Below are 14,275 nucleotides of genomic sequence, written 5' to 3'. Positions count from 1 at the left end.
ATTTTTTTTTTTTCTTTTAAATTCCCTTGGCTGCATACTGGGGGTTTCAAACAGTAGGTGATGTTGCATGAGGCATTTTAGTTTTTTTTCACAGTGCCCTGGTATATATACCTAAGGTGAGGTGACAACCTTGAACATTAAATTTCCCTTTCTCTTGAGGGCTGGCCAAAATGAGGACTGGGCAAATAGTTTTGTACCAATAGTGTTGGTGCTTATTCCTTGGTATTCTGTGCTGTATTTCTTCATAGAAATTGCTGGTCTTCTATTTAGGAGTATCTTGACAATCTTGAGTATCTTGAGCTTTTGGCTTTAGATACATACCTCGTATAGTTAATTTTGTACTTCAGTTTTGGGGACTATGACTTGTATTATACATGCTAAATCCTCTGGTATTTCAAAATGTTTTTCATTAAACACTTCTGCTAATGAAAACTGTCCATTGGAATAACTGAAAAGTGAGCAGAACTAGCATGCAAAAGGAAGAAGAGCAAATGGATATTAAAAAATAAAAAGTTGTAGAAATACACTTTTCCAGTATTCTCACAATTCTTTATCTTAATTCAGTTTTGCTACATCAGGGATCATAGTCAGTCTTTCCTGCTTTTGCTGGAAGACCTTAACTTACAGATGTTTTGTGTTGTTGCTGTTTTATGTTTATACCAGTAGGATTGCTTTTGTATTATTTTTTGCAGGTGGGTCAAAGACGTACACATTTAAAGCCCCCAGACTCTGGTTACAAAAACCAAAAACTTGCTGTGTTTTTTGCTTTACTGTGTGGATTTAAATGCGAGATGAATGATCCTGCTTGGATTGCAGATATTTAGCAAAGGCTAAAAAAGATGACCTCAGCACTTTTCTTGATTTGTTTACTTTTCCATATAAAGTTTGCTTCTAATATTTTGTTCCCATTACATTTTCTGTTTTAAAAATGAATGTTGCAGACAATGGATTCATGTATATTTAATCTATTTTTCTGGCTATGCTGAAGTACTTTGCAAGCTATTTTCCATGAAGTAAAAAAGCTACTCTCTTCTGAATTCAGGCCTTGCTAGTTCTTCATCAGTTAGACAGCATTGACTTATGGAATCCAGATGCGCCAATAGAAACATTTTGGGAGATTAGGTAGGTAAATTAGCTTTCGTACATCAGATAAATAGCCCCATATGAGATGTCTTTTCTTTTGAAATAGCTGCGATTGAAGAAATGCTCGGAGGGGGAAAATCTATATATTTATATAATCTCATATCTTGAAAATCACAATTGCTTAAAAGTACTCCATCTTACTCAGCTTTATAGCAAGTTGTCATTGCACTGTACTCGTTAAATTGTGAGACACACCTTTCTGACTACTAAAGGGTATCTGAAGTCCACTATTTAGTTGTAACTGCAGCTATTAAACTAAACATGAAAAGATAGGTTTTATCTAGTTCAAAAGTATTTTATTCACTTTTTTAAAAAATTGCGTTTATGCATTTGAGGGAAAGGCAAGATAAGTCTAAGCAACTCCAAAGATGGGTTTGCGAGATTGAAACCAAGATCTGCCCCTTTGCTAGTTCCTTGCAGTCTAATCTTTGGGTCGACTGATGTGTCTTAAGGATTTTCATTTTAATAAAATATATATATATTTTTTAATAATATAATCTTTTCCAAGTCTGCTGATGCAACAATTTCAGCCAGACTATTAGGGTAAAAATTATAGTGGTGCTCAAGAGACTAAAAATGGACATTGATGTTAAATGGGGATTAGCTTAATAGCTTAATATTTGTAAACTGAAAAGCTGTACAAGTTAGTTGTAATCTTTTACGATTAACTGAATCAGTGCAAATATAATTGTAGGATTAAGGCAGTCAATGCCTGTTCTAGAGAACACTTTTATCAGCATCAGAAAAGTAGCCTGTGTGTCTGCAATATATAGCTGAAAAGATTTGTAAATTTAAATTTTAAAATGTTGGTTTGTTTCTTGTTGAGTTGGGCAGTAATAGAAATACGTGAATGCTACTGCATATGTCTCAAGTGAGTTTGTGGTCTGTTTGGGCTGGGGTAAGAGCCATTCAGTTTGACACTAATTTGGACCCTTTGACAGTTTTAACAGAGTGGGAGGACTGAATGGATATGAAGAAGGAACATCTCTAGATGTGTTCCTTCCAGAACAGAGTTGAGACACGTTGTCAGAGCAGTGTAGGTAAACTTGTACTGCCACTGTCTGTGCTGAATCTGTTCTGTGGGTAAGCAGACAACTTCTGAATCAGCAACTGTCTTAGAACGAACTACTGGGTTCAGAAGATTCTCTGCGCTCACGGTTGTTTTCACTTTTGCAAAGCTTTATTTAAGGATACTCGCAGAGGCAGGCGATAGAACAGAGCAGAGAGGGCGGTCACTTCACATTGGCTTTAGGCGGCAGCTGCCACTTCACATGGTTCCCCTGGCCCCAGAGTCTCTTGATCCCAGGGATGCGATAGCCTGTGCTGGGGCTCTGCACAAGTCGGGGCTCTTGCCAGAGCGGAGGAACTCATCGTAACTTAAGAATATACAGCTTATATAGTGTGGAGTAAATAACGTTATCTCGAGCTAGGGATTTGGTTCTCTCAAGCTAGGAATTTGGGGATGAGTCGTGATCTAACACACCTGGTATTTACCACGTTCTACTGTATTACAACATTCTACTATTTAAGTTCATAGTTCAGTCATGCTCACAGAGCAAGAAGCTACGTGCCGTTTCACTAGCCTACTATAGAATCAGCATGCAGAACTCTTGCTATTAGCATTAGCAAGGCTCTTTCTATTACAAGAGCCCTGGCGACAGGACTTCTGACAAGTACCCAAATCACTTAACTTCCTTTTAGAGAACAAAAAAGGCCAGTTGGGTGGAGGGGGGGAAGGGGTTCTGTGATTTGAAATGCATCTCTCCATATAAATTAAAAATGGCATTGTTATGCCTGCACAGGATGTTCCTACTAATGATGGTAAGGGTATTTGGTTATATCTCTTTCTAGAGATGTTACTTTCTTTATTAGATGATAAAGCTAATACTGAATTTCATTTCACTGCAGTTCACAAATGCTTTTTTATATCTGCAAGAAACTAACTAATCATCAGATACTCAGCAATACAGAAATCCTCAAGTGGTTGCGAGAGATTCTGATCTGTAGGAATAAGTTTCTTCTGAAAAATAAAGTAAGTAAATGTTAACTATAATCTATTAAGAGTATTAAGCATTAGGTTTATATTCCTCCTTTTACTTACTCCCTCAGTATATCAGATTATTTCTTGGTGACTGAAAAAAATATTACTAGTTCCACTGATAGTTAAATTTCTGCACTGTAAAGAAAGTGAAAATGCCCTGAATGATATACTCTGGTCTTGAGTGGTCTTAGTATGGTTAGGTTCTTTTAGCTAAAATGACATGTTTTGCCTTTTTTCTCTTTCCAGAGGAAATGTGTGGCCTCCAAAGGGTTTGAAGTAATGATTTTGCCTATCTAATAGCTGTTGTTTCTTAGGAAGTTAGGGTTGGAAGGGACCTTAGGATGTCATCCAGTCCAACTACCTGCTCAAAGCAGGACCATCCCCAACTAAATCATGCCAGCCAAGGCTTTGTCTAGTGGCGTCTTAAAAACCGGATGGAGATTCCACCACCTTTCTGGCCAGCCTATTCCAGTGCTTCACCACCTTCCTCATGAGAGAGTTTTTCCTAATCTCTAACTGAAACATCCCTTGCTGCAATTTGAGACTGTTGCTCCTTGTTCTGTCATCTGCCACCACTGAGAACAGTCCAGCTCCATCCTCCTTCGAGCCTGCCTTCAGATAGCTGAAGGCTGCTAGTAAGTCCCCTCTCAGTCTTCTCTTCTGCAGACTAAATAAGCCCAGTTCCCTCAGCCTCTCCAGTCATAAGTCATGTCCCCCAGCCCACAGCCCATTTTTGTCACCCTCCACTGAACTATCTACATCCTTTCTGTATTGGGGGGCCCAAAACTGATCACACTACTCCAGATTGGCATCACCAGTGCTGAATGAACACTATCAGAAATACCCTCCATGCAAGAAAGAGAGAGGGATGATACCTCTTTCCTTTGTCAGAGTGGCAAGACGTGCAGAAAAGTCTTTTCTGTTTCTTCCTGATCATCTCACGTGAATATTGCAGAGTATAGGTCCAGACTGGACACTCACTGAAACAGTACCTCTAAAGAAGTCAGTTGGTAGATTGAAAACTAGACTTGCTAAATTACTCTTGGTATTTTAAAGGCATAAAGATAAAGGATTTGGTTCTCTGCCTTAAGTTCTACGTAATATGTATGTTAAAGTGCTAAAACCGGAGAAGAGTTATGACTTCTTGCTGGAGGTCCTAAATCTACACAGAACTCTTAGAGAAGAGCTAATGTCCAGGTTGGAGTAGGAAAATGGCTCATTCCCCTCTTTAATCCCTACTGCTAGTTTTGGTACTACATGAGTTTTTTCTTTATTATACTTTATGTTGACTACTAGCTGGCCTGTTCTTTGGATATCTCTAATTTAATATTACACTTACTAAAATACAACCACTAAACTAGTTCACTTAATTCTTTCATGATTCCCTAAAGATTCATTATAATGCTTTCAACTTGCTTTGACACGTTTTGGATCTTATTTTTCTTAAGCTTATAGAAACCTCTTTGATGACTTAGGATGCCTTTGTAGTCTTCTGTAAGACTTCCCTCACAACTTCTATTCTAACATAAATCTCTTTCCAGGGGTTTTGGAAGCAGAGTGCCTCAGGGCACATGTAGTATCTTTTGTAGTTGGGGTCCTCTCTTGTCTGAAATCGAGTCTCTTTACATTTCTGGAATTTTACCTTGTAATTATTCCTGGAGATGGTTCATCCATCTTGTCTTATGCATTAAAGAAACTCAGTTGACATCTTCAGTTGTGCTTGTTGACGTTTATTGATGCTGATGATCGTAAATTGGTCCTGTCCAAATAGATGGGATTTTCTTCAATCGTAACTTCTATGATTTTTATCTGGAGGCAGCATTTTTGGTTGCTTTCACCTTTCACACTCTTGACTTATCCACCATCTTCCATAAGAACAAGGTGCCATTTCATTCTTGCCTGAATTGTTTGATGAAAGATGTTTGGAGTTGTCTTTTTCCCTGCTTCCATGACTTAGCCAGAGGTTCTTAATTCCATAGGCTGGATATGAAGACGGCTTCAGTTACTATCTAGATGGAACAAAATCTTTCTACGAGACATGAAAAGAAGGTGTATTTTGAAATGTGTAAAACTTATCCACTTTTTTTCTCTAGTAAATGATTCTGTTCAGTCTTGCTGTTCTTGGGTCCTTTTACTTTGATGCACATTTGATTGTGTTGAGAAGATGACATATAGTTCACATAGGCTGTGTCCATATGTGGTGTGGATGTTTGGTTCCCAGGGGACAACTAGGAGTGTGCATCTTGTGCCACTGAGGAATGCCCATGCCATGCACACTCTGGCGTATGGCAAGTACCCTGGGTGGGGTAGGGGAGGCTGGGGCCAGCACTGGGCTGGCCCCAGCAGTTTGACCTGGGGGCCTCTTGAGGTTGCAGCAGTGGCGATTCTGCCGCATGAAGCCTGGCTGGTAGCCAGCGTGGCTCCGGGTGGCCCAGCTCCGCTTTTGAGCAGCATGCACTACCTATGTGTGCGCTGCTCTGCTTTTTTTCTCCTTGGGTTTTTTTGACCCCTGGTTATCCAGGGGTCAAGAAAACCCCTCCGTGCTGCTCCATTGCAGCATGGAGAACAACTAAACATGCAGTATATGGAGCCCAGTTCTGAGAAATGGGCACTTGTAATAAAATTGTTTCATTTTTCTTCTATGCCCATTTAGACACCAATTGCAAAGCCAGAAAAAGGCCATGATTGGTTTTTAGAGCAACGTTAGCTCTGCTCCATTTGTCATATAGCATTTTCTGTTTCTCATTTTCATGTGACATATAAAACCTATAATAAATTATACAAATTTATGAAAGAACTAAGAAATACTTTGTGGTTAACTTTTATTAGAGCCTTCACTTTCTTTCCTTCCTAAGAGTTTGGAATATTCAACTTAAATGTAACTATTTTGGCATTAAATAAACTTATTTATTTAACAAATGTGGGCTGATGTTCTGTTTTTAGGACTGTGAGACAGTTCTGCCTCTTACATATAAAGAAATTCTTCTGTGTGCATAAAATATCAATTCCTCTGGAGGTTTTCATATCACTTGATCTCTAGTTTTAATAATTGAATGCTGATTTTTTTTTTAATTTACTTTAGGAAGTACCTTCCAAAGAGCTTCAGGAGTCATGTTACGGAACAAACATGCCCCTTTCAGGTGGCCCCAAACTATTCTTGTGCTCTTTTTGCTCTCTGCCAGCTTCCCGTTTTTGCCCTAGTCTTTCTACAAAGGACAAGAGACTATCTCCTTTTCACTCCTTGGGCTTCTGTGAGGTCTTTCCTGTCCAAAACATCAGCTTTTGAGCATAGGGATTGCTCTTCTAGGCCAAAGTAATTTGCTTTTATCATTCGTTACTAAATCTTCAAGTGTTCTAAGCCAGAAGGCGTCTTCAAAATACGATGCGATAAAGAGAGAGAGTTAGCATCTTCCTTCACTGAGCTGGAGCAGGTGTCTGGATATCTTTCAAGATGCAACATTTGATCTGAGCCAAAAGGCTGAGAAGCAATAGTTTTTCTTCCTTGCTTTACTAAACAATTTAATAAATAAACTCTCTGCCACCTTGATTAGACACACACACTTGGAAAAAATATGGGTATTAATTCAAGCCTTCAGGCCAGATTCCCATTAGATAGTCCCTGCATTTAACGTGGGTGTGGTATTGCCTTCCTGTCCCAAACCGTTGAGTAGTATCGCTCTATGCATTTTGCCGTGAAAGTGGCTGCATATCAGTGATGAGTGCAGTCACTACCATGTACATGTATTTTTTTTTCTTCCCAAGCTCTTTGGGAGTTCTCACGATGGAAAGATACTATATACATGTTAGGAGGCCTTTTTTCCTTTCATGAGTATAGCTCCTGTAAACCATCCTTTTGCCCTTTTAAAAGTAGCGTGATTTATTATTTCTCTTCCCTCTCTTTATAGCAATCAGATAGGAGTTCCTGTCATTTTCTCTTCCTTTATGGGGTAGGATGCGATGTCTCTGGGGGTGGAGCTAGTCAAATTTCTCTTGACCATGAAGAGATGGTACGCTGTGCTCCAGGAGCTTCATTCAGGAAAGGGAAAGGGAACTCTTCTATGGTAAGTGCTGCACTGTGTATCATTCTTAAACCTCTTTGATATGTTTAGGGGGTTGAACCTCCGTATGACTGTATAAATTGAATTAATATTTGAGGGTGGCATGAGTTACAGTTGAAATGTTTACCAGGGAAATAGTAGAAGAGATTTTAAGTTCATCTAGATGTTTGTTCAGGTTACAGATGTATCTGAAGCGCTGTGCAAATTTGAATAATGCAGTAAAGTTGTAACCATCTTGAAATTAAAATATTGGCCTACCTTAGCTCAGTTTAAACCATAACCGATTTCATGCCCACATTTATTAATTCTCAGACTCCAAATTTCTAAACCTCAGGCCTGAAACAGAAACAAGCACAGCAGAAATCAGGGAACATTCACCCTTGTTTCTCACAGGCAGATTTTTGTTTTTGGCTCTACAGCATGGAACAGCTGTGGACAACATCAGCAGGATGTTTTAATCAATGCGCTGTGAGCCAAGATTTCTGATTTGTATTTTTTAAATGACATTTTTTTTGCTACTATTTAATGTGTAAGTATCATTGCTATCTTCAGAGCACTTTACAAATGTAAATTCATCTTCATGCTTTGGAGAGAAGAAGTCATATTCCTATTTTGATTGAAACTAAAGCAGAAGGGCACATAGAATAATTGTTTAGAGACAGGTCTTGCTCCCAGTCGCGTGCTGACACCGTCAGATGGAATCTCCCTAAAATCAAGTGAATGAGCACAACCTAAACTCTGTTCCCGCAACTGATGTGTGCAATCCTAACGAAATACCGTTTTGGTTCTGACAAAATGTTGTGTATATTTAAAGCATTAACTTGGTACAGACTGGCCTAATGATACTGCTCAGTAGCACATCACAGCACCAACCATGCTAATACACTACTGCACAGTATTGTTATAGTTGTATATAATTACTGCGCATTAATGAACGTGTAGATGTGCCCACTGCAAGCTAATGGTGGAGAAACATGCTATCAAAAGTACAAACGTAATACTTAATTTCTCCCACACTTAAACTGTCTTATAGATAGATTACATAGATTTCATAGATCCCTAGGGTCAGAAGGGACCTTGTAGATCATTGAGTCTGACCCCCTGCTCTAGGCAGGAAAGAGTGCTGGGGTTAAATAACACCAGCTAGGTGCCTGTCTGATCTCTTGAACACCTTCAAGGTAGGGGAAAGCACCACCTCCCTTGGAAGCCCATTCCATATTTTGGCAACCCTCACTGTAAAGAATGTCTTCCTGATATCCAGTCTAAATCTACTCTCCTTTAGTTTGTGGCCATTATTTCTAGTAAACCTGAGGATAAACAGAGTATCCTCTGTTCCCTGCTGAACCCCCCCCACCGATGATTTTATCCATTTAAATTGTATGAGGCTGGTGGAAGGGACTGTCTCTTAATGAACCCCGTACAACAGGGCCTTGATATTGCTTTGGGCTCCTCGGTGCTATGAGAATACAGATAATTTGCTAGAGAATTTAAATGAGAGCAGACTTGGACAAAGCTGCCAGACATGTAAACAGTGTTACCAAACCTGTACATTTCTGTTCCCCAAGGAAAGTACAGCAGGATGCAGCGGAACATCAATCTGTCGTCAAGCCCAGACAAAATTGGAGGTTGCTTTGTATATGTTTCTGTGGAGCCCTGACATAGAGGCAGTCCTAGTTGCAATGTCCTGTTTCCGTCACCTTTGTGAGGAAGCGGACATCAGGTGTGGAGTAGATGAAGTCTCGGTCCATAATTTTTTGCCAAACTACAACACTTTCATGGAATTTGCATCTGTTAGCAATATGATGTCAACAGGTAAGAATGAGGAGACTGGTGAAGTCCGTTGGCAAACTTAGCACCTGACTATTGAATTCAAAGTAGTATGTTTTGGAATTTATTAAAACGAGTTCTGATATAACTAAAATGGCTTAATGCTTATGCCTTATCCTTATGAATCATGTGAATTCCTGAAAACAGTGCACAGGTTACATAAATATGATCACATGTAGGGTTAAAATATACAAACCTTATTTTAATACCAAATATTTGAAGATGACTTCCTCCTGCAATTTCTTCATGGTAGTGATGTCAGGTCTTGTACAAGGCTGTATATTGAATTTTAAGTCCTTGATAGGTAAGCGGAGGAAAAACTGTTTTTAAAAATATACTTTGTTTGTAATGCTAATATATTTGTGAGTGCTTTATGTAAATGGGTTTCTAGCCGATTTGAGGGGTATGTGTGTGTATTACACTTTAATCCCTTAAAAATGAATAAAATTAATCTGAGGTATTTTAAACATCTTTCTCACTTAGGGAGAGCAGCTCTTCAGAAAAGAGTCATGGCATTATTAAGACGCATTGAACATCCAACTGCAGGCAATACTGAAGTAAGGTTTTTGAGTCCCTTCCCCCCCCCATACCCATTAAAATGTTCCTTATTGGTACCTTGTGTTTGAAAGCAGTCAGTAGTGGTGGCATTGTAAGTACTCTAGAATGTAAATATCTGAAATTCTTGATGTATTCTGTTTTAGGCTTGGGAAGATACACATACAAAATGGGAACAAGCTACAAAACTAATACTCAATTTTCCAAAGACCAAAATGGAAGATGGCCAGGTGAATATGAAGTCTTCTGTAGAGTTGGTTATGTGGAAGAACCTACTGTTTTTAAAGTAGTCTTTTAAACTGACCTTAATGATCCAAATACATTTTTAATATCTGGTTCGACTTTTAAAATCAAACCCTTGTATGAAAGACTGGAATGACCTTGAAGTCATTCTACAATTAATGGATTTTCCCATGGGATCTGTATTGACATACTGCAGTTTGCTTTACCCTTGTAATGTTGGTTGTTCACCTCATTTCTTCCCGCTTCCCTGAGTGACAAAGTATGGCTGGAAGCAGAGTGATCATTGCCTAAATTGGTGTTTCATAGACTTCTCAATTTAGCAAACCCTCATACAAAGGAAAAATATTCATGCTTCTTCAATAGTTGCTATGAAAGACTGTGAGGAAGAAATGTATCAGAGTTGAGTCACAAGCTAATATAACTTGTGGTTCAGATGATTGATAGAATGTCTGACCTTAGAGGATAACGGTATGCAGTAGCTGGGAGAGAGAACGGTCATCTTTGTTTTAAATGGAAAAATGTCTGACACTTCCTTTGCAATCCACCATTGGTTAATAAAATGGCATAAATGATCAAATCCAGGCATGTTAAAATAACAATGCAGCTATGAAAGGTGCTGTGTGAAACAAGCCCTTTAATTAATAACTACTTGCAGAGAGATGAGAACTAATTATTAATCCATTTGTAAGTTCCTTGAAGATAAAATAGCCACCATGGATTTGTTGAGAACAAATCATGTTGAACAAATTAATTTTTTTTCTTTGATAAAATTAACCAAAGGGTAGGGAGAAGCAGTTGATCTTTTTTATCTTGATCTTAATAAAGTTTGTGCTACAGTCCCACCTGATGTTCTCATAAGTCAATTAAGGAAATTTGGTGTAGATATAATAATTATGAAGTGGGTGAACACCCTGTTTAGAAAGCATACTCAAAACGCTTGTCAATAGTTTGTGATAAACTATAAGGGTATTTTAAGTGGAATCCCAAAGACTGGGGGGCAGAAGTTTTTTCTTGGAAATGATGCTACTGACTTCCTAAGAGTTTTGGAGAACTCTTTTTTTCAGTTGCTGGTGTATCTCTACACCCTACCTTTTTAAATTCTAAAATTGCATCCTAGTAATGCCATGTCTCTCTCACCAAGTTTGTGGGAACTTACAACATAGTTGCAAGTGTTGTGTTACCCCAACTACTTTGTACCTGCAACAAGACAGACAAATGCCGACTACTACTACTACTATTGGTGCTACTACTTAGTATTTTCTTTAATGACTTGGATGATGGATTTTGGAGTGTACTTTTAACATTTGTGGGTGATGTGAAGCTAGGATGGGTCGCGGTTCCATGGAGGACAGGATTAGAATTCAGAATGATCACGCCAAAGTAGAGGAATGGTTTGTAATCAATAAACTGAGATTGACTGCAAAATTCTGCTTGCATCTAGGAAAACTCAAATGCCCATGTATAAAATGAGGATTAAATTGGCTAGGCAGTAGCAGCGTAGAAAAGAAACGGGATTGTAGTAGACCACACTGAATTGCCCAGCAGTGATGCTGTGATGCATTAACTGAATTGTTGCATGCATATCATGGCATGTAATTATTCCTTTTCTCTAGGAACAGGAAAGATATATTAGCTGGAGTAATGGTTCCAGTTTTGGTTACCACCATTTAACAAAGGTGCAGATAAATTGAAGGGAGTCTGAGGAGAACAGCATGGTAGTAAGTGGTTTAGAAAATGTGACCTCGAAGGGAAGAATTTGTTAGTCTATAGAAGAGGGGCCTAAGGAGGATGTAAGACTTCTGATATTGAAAGGTTGTCAGAAGGAGGATGGTGACCAGCTGTTCTCTGTGTCCACTGATGGTAGTACATGTAGTTGGCTTAGTTTGTGGCAAGAGAGATTTGGGGTTAAATGGTGTAACACTTTAAAGGTGGATAAAGCACTGAAGTAGGCTAATGAAGGGGGTTGTGGGAGCTCCTTTTCACTGGAGTTTTTTAAAGGTCTTTATATAAAGTTCTTCATATAAGGGTCTGTGCGGGATAGTATGGATATCCTTGGTCCTCCTGCCTTCAGCCAGGAGATAGAATAGATGAGCCTTTCAGATCCTTCCAGCTTGGTATTTTTATGATTTCTGTAAGTGCAGGGCCTGTTGGTAAAATTCAGATTCCAGTATGATAGGTAATTAATTGTCTTACAAGTCACAAAAATCTCATGATACTGGAATAGTTTTGGTTCTTGTGTTTTGTTTTTATGTGGGTTTTTGTTGTTTTTTTGTTTTACTGACCTGGATGTAAACTTACGTTTTAGGATTTAATTACTGAAAGACCGTTAAAATATGGTCTGATTTTTGTTATTTGCTCTCTGTGTTGAAATAGAGATCCCATTTGAACCATGCTCTTTTTATTTTTCCTCTTCAGGTTACAGAAAGTCTTCACAAGACAATTGTGAAGAGACGAATGTCTCATGTGAGTGGTGGAGGGTCCATTGACCTCTCTGACACAGATTCTCTTCAGGAATGGATCAACATGACAGGGTTTTTATGTGCTCTTGGGGGAGTTTGCCTACAGCATCGTAGCAATGCAGGATTAGCAACCTATAGTCCACCGATGGGCCCAGTCAATGAGCGCAAAGGCTCCATGATATCTATGGTGTCCACTGATGGAAATACAGAGACTCCTGTTAGCAAATTCTTAGATCGATTATTGTCCTTAATGGTCTGTAATCATGAGAAAGTGGGACTTCAGATACGGACTAATATTAAAGATCTAGTGGGTTTGGAATTGAGTCCAGCACTTTATCCAATGCTGTTTAACAAACTGAAGAATACCATCAGCAAATTTTTTGACTCTCAAGGCCAGGTAAGAGTTGAGATGTTACCACGTTTTTATTTTATTAAAAAACATATTGTGTTAAAAATGACAGTTGTTTGAGAATTTTTATACAAGGAGCCAAACCAATATTTACTTATTCTGGGGAAATTCTGTTTATAGTTTTATTGACTAAATTTCTTGATACCTTAACGATAATAAGTACGGGAATTCTTTTGAGTAGGTCAGTCTGAATAAATACCTGCAGCGGTTAAGATACCTACTGTCCAATAATAGAAATATATATTAGTACTATTTACACTTCCCTTAGTTATTTTTTGTACAGCATGTTTGAAGATGTATGGCTTGGTGTCTTCTCTCTCTAGGTTTTGTTAACTGAGACCAATACACAATTTGTAGAGCAGACCATCGCTATAATGAAGAACCTACTTGATAATCATACTGAAGGGAGCTCAGAACATCTGGGACAAGCTAGTATAGAGACAATGATGCTAAATCTAGTCAGGTAAGATCCCAGATGTGTTCTCATTGTGTAAAGTGAGTTCCTTGGACAATGGGTTTCTTAGTCCTTCTACCTCAACCGTGGTCTGTAGAGGGGAGTGGCAGCAGTACAGCAAGCTGATCCTCAACCACCTGGCTACACTAGAAGTTAAAGCTACTGGGGAATGTATCATTTATATGATCTGCTAGTGGATAAGTGGGTACAGTGTTGTGAAGAACTCTACAATTCACCCTGATCCTTGGAAACCCCGTGACATAAGCCTCCCCTCGTGCTGATGTGAGTACTAGAGTCCAGCTCAAAGTTCGACTCCCGTCTGTCAGATATATCTCAATGGAGAATTTTCCTGCATCATTCGAAATCTTCATTAGGCGTCCCAAGCCGGTTTAAGGACCCCTATACACTGAGTGGAAAATCCAGCCCCAAAATTTTAATAACTAGTTATACAAGTCTAATTCTGGCTGTAATAAAAAAAATGCACAGAAAATAATACAGGCAATCCTCGACTTACAGCATTTCGAGTTGCAACATTTCTCACTTACAGCGTTTATAAACTGACACCATTTCAACTTTATGATGTCAGTTTTGACTTACAATGCTTGATCCAATGCGACGCCACGCCAGCGAGCAAGTTCGCTGCGTGGCTCATCTGTCTGGAGAACATCTGTTCAAACTTCCTTGGACACTTTCTTTAAGAAGGCAGACGAGACTCCAGAAAAACTTGCAGCTAAGACTCCTGAGAAGACTCCAACCAAGAGCCCTTCAAAAAGTCCAACAAAGTCACCTCAAAGAAGTCCTTCCAAATCAATATGATTGCTATTTACAATATAAATACATTAATGTAGCTATATTAGTAGTCTATAATTGATCGAGTACAAAATTCTGGGGTATATTTGGTGAAAACAGGGTATAAGGCCTTGGTTCAGGAACCAATCCCCCATTTATAACATTGTTTCTTATGAGAAAATTGCTTCCGAGTTGCAACGTTTCGACTTAAGACAAGCTTTTCAGGAACCATTTGTGTCCTAAATCCGAGGACTGCCTGTATACATTATCTATTTTAGTTACTGTATTCTGGCACGG

The 14,275-nt window shown here is 38.8% G+C and overlaps 1 protein-coding gene across 3 annotated transcripts in view; it reads left to right on the top strand.

Moving 5' to 3' along the window:
- Window positions 1-14,275, top strand: part of NF1 (neurofibromin 1) — a 143,202-nt gene that overhangs the window by 34,176 nt on the left and 94,751 nt on the right. For all 3 annotated transcript variants that reach the window (XM_019493384.2, XM_019493383.2, XM_014608060.3), the window contains exons 15-22: window positions 1,043-1,122; window positions 3,052-3,175; window positions 7,090-7,245; window positions 8,808-9,054; window positions 9,553-9,626; window positions 9,771-9,854; window positions 12,283-12,723; window positions 13,059-13,198. In XM_019493384.2, coding sequence (XP_019348929.1) covers window positions 1,043-1,122; window positions 3,052-3,175; window positions 7,090-7,245; window positions 8,808-9,054; window positions 9,553-9,626; window positions 9,771-9,854; window positions 12,283-12,723; window positions 13,059-13,198 — 1,346 coding nt within the window. The remainder of the gene's footprint in view (window positions 1-1,042; window positions 1,123-3,051; window positions 3,176-7,089; window positions 7,246-8,807; window positions 9,055-9,552; window positions 9,627-9,770; window positions 9,855-12,282; window positions 12,724-13,058; window positions 13,199-14,275) is intronic.

Source organism: Alligator mississippiensis, chromosome 14, assembly GCF_030867095.1.
Source record: "Alligator mississippiensis isolate rAllMis1 chromosome 14, rAllMis1, whole genome shotgun sequence".
NCBI classification, from domain to species: domain Eukaryota; kingdom Metazoa; phylum Chordata; order Crocodylia; family Alligatoridae; genus Alligator; species Alligator mississippiensis.
The sequence above is the reverse complement of the archived record's forward strand: the minus strand, read 5'-3'. Positions and strand labels throughout refer to the sequence as shown.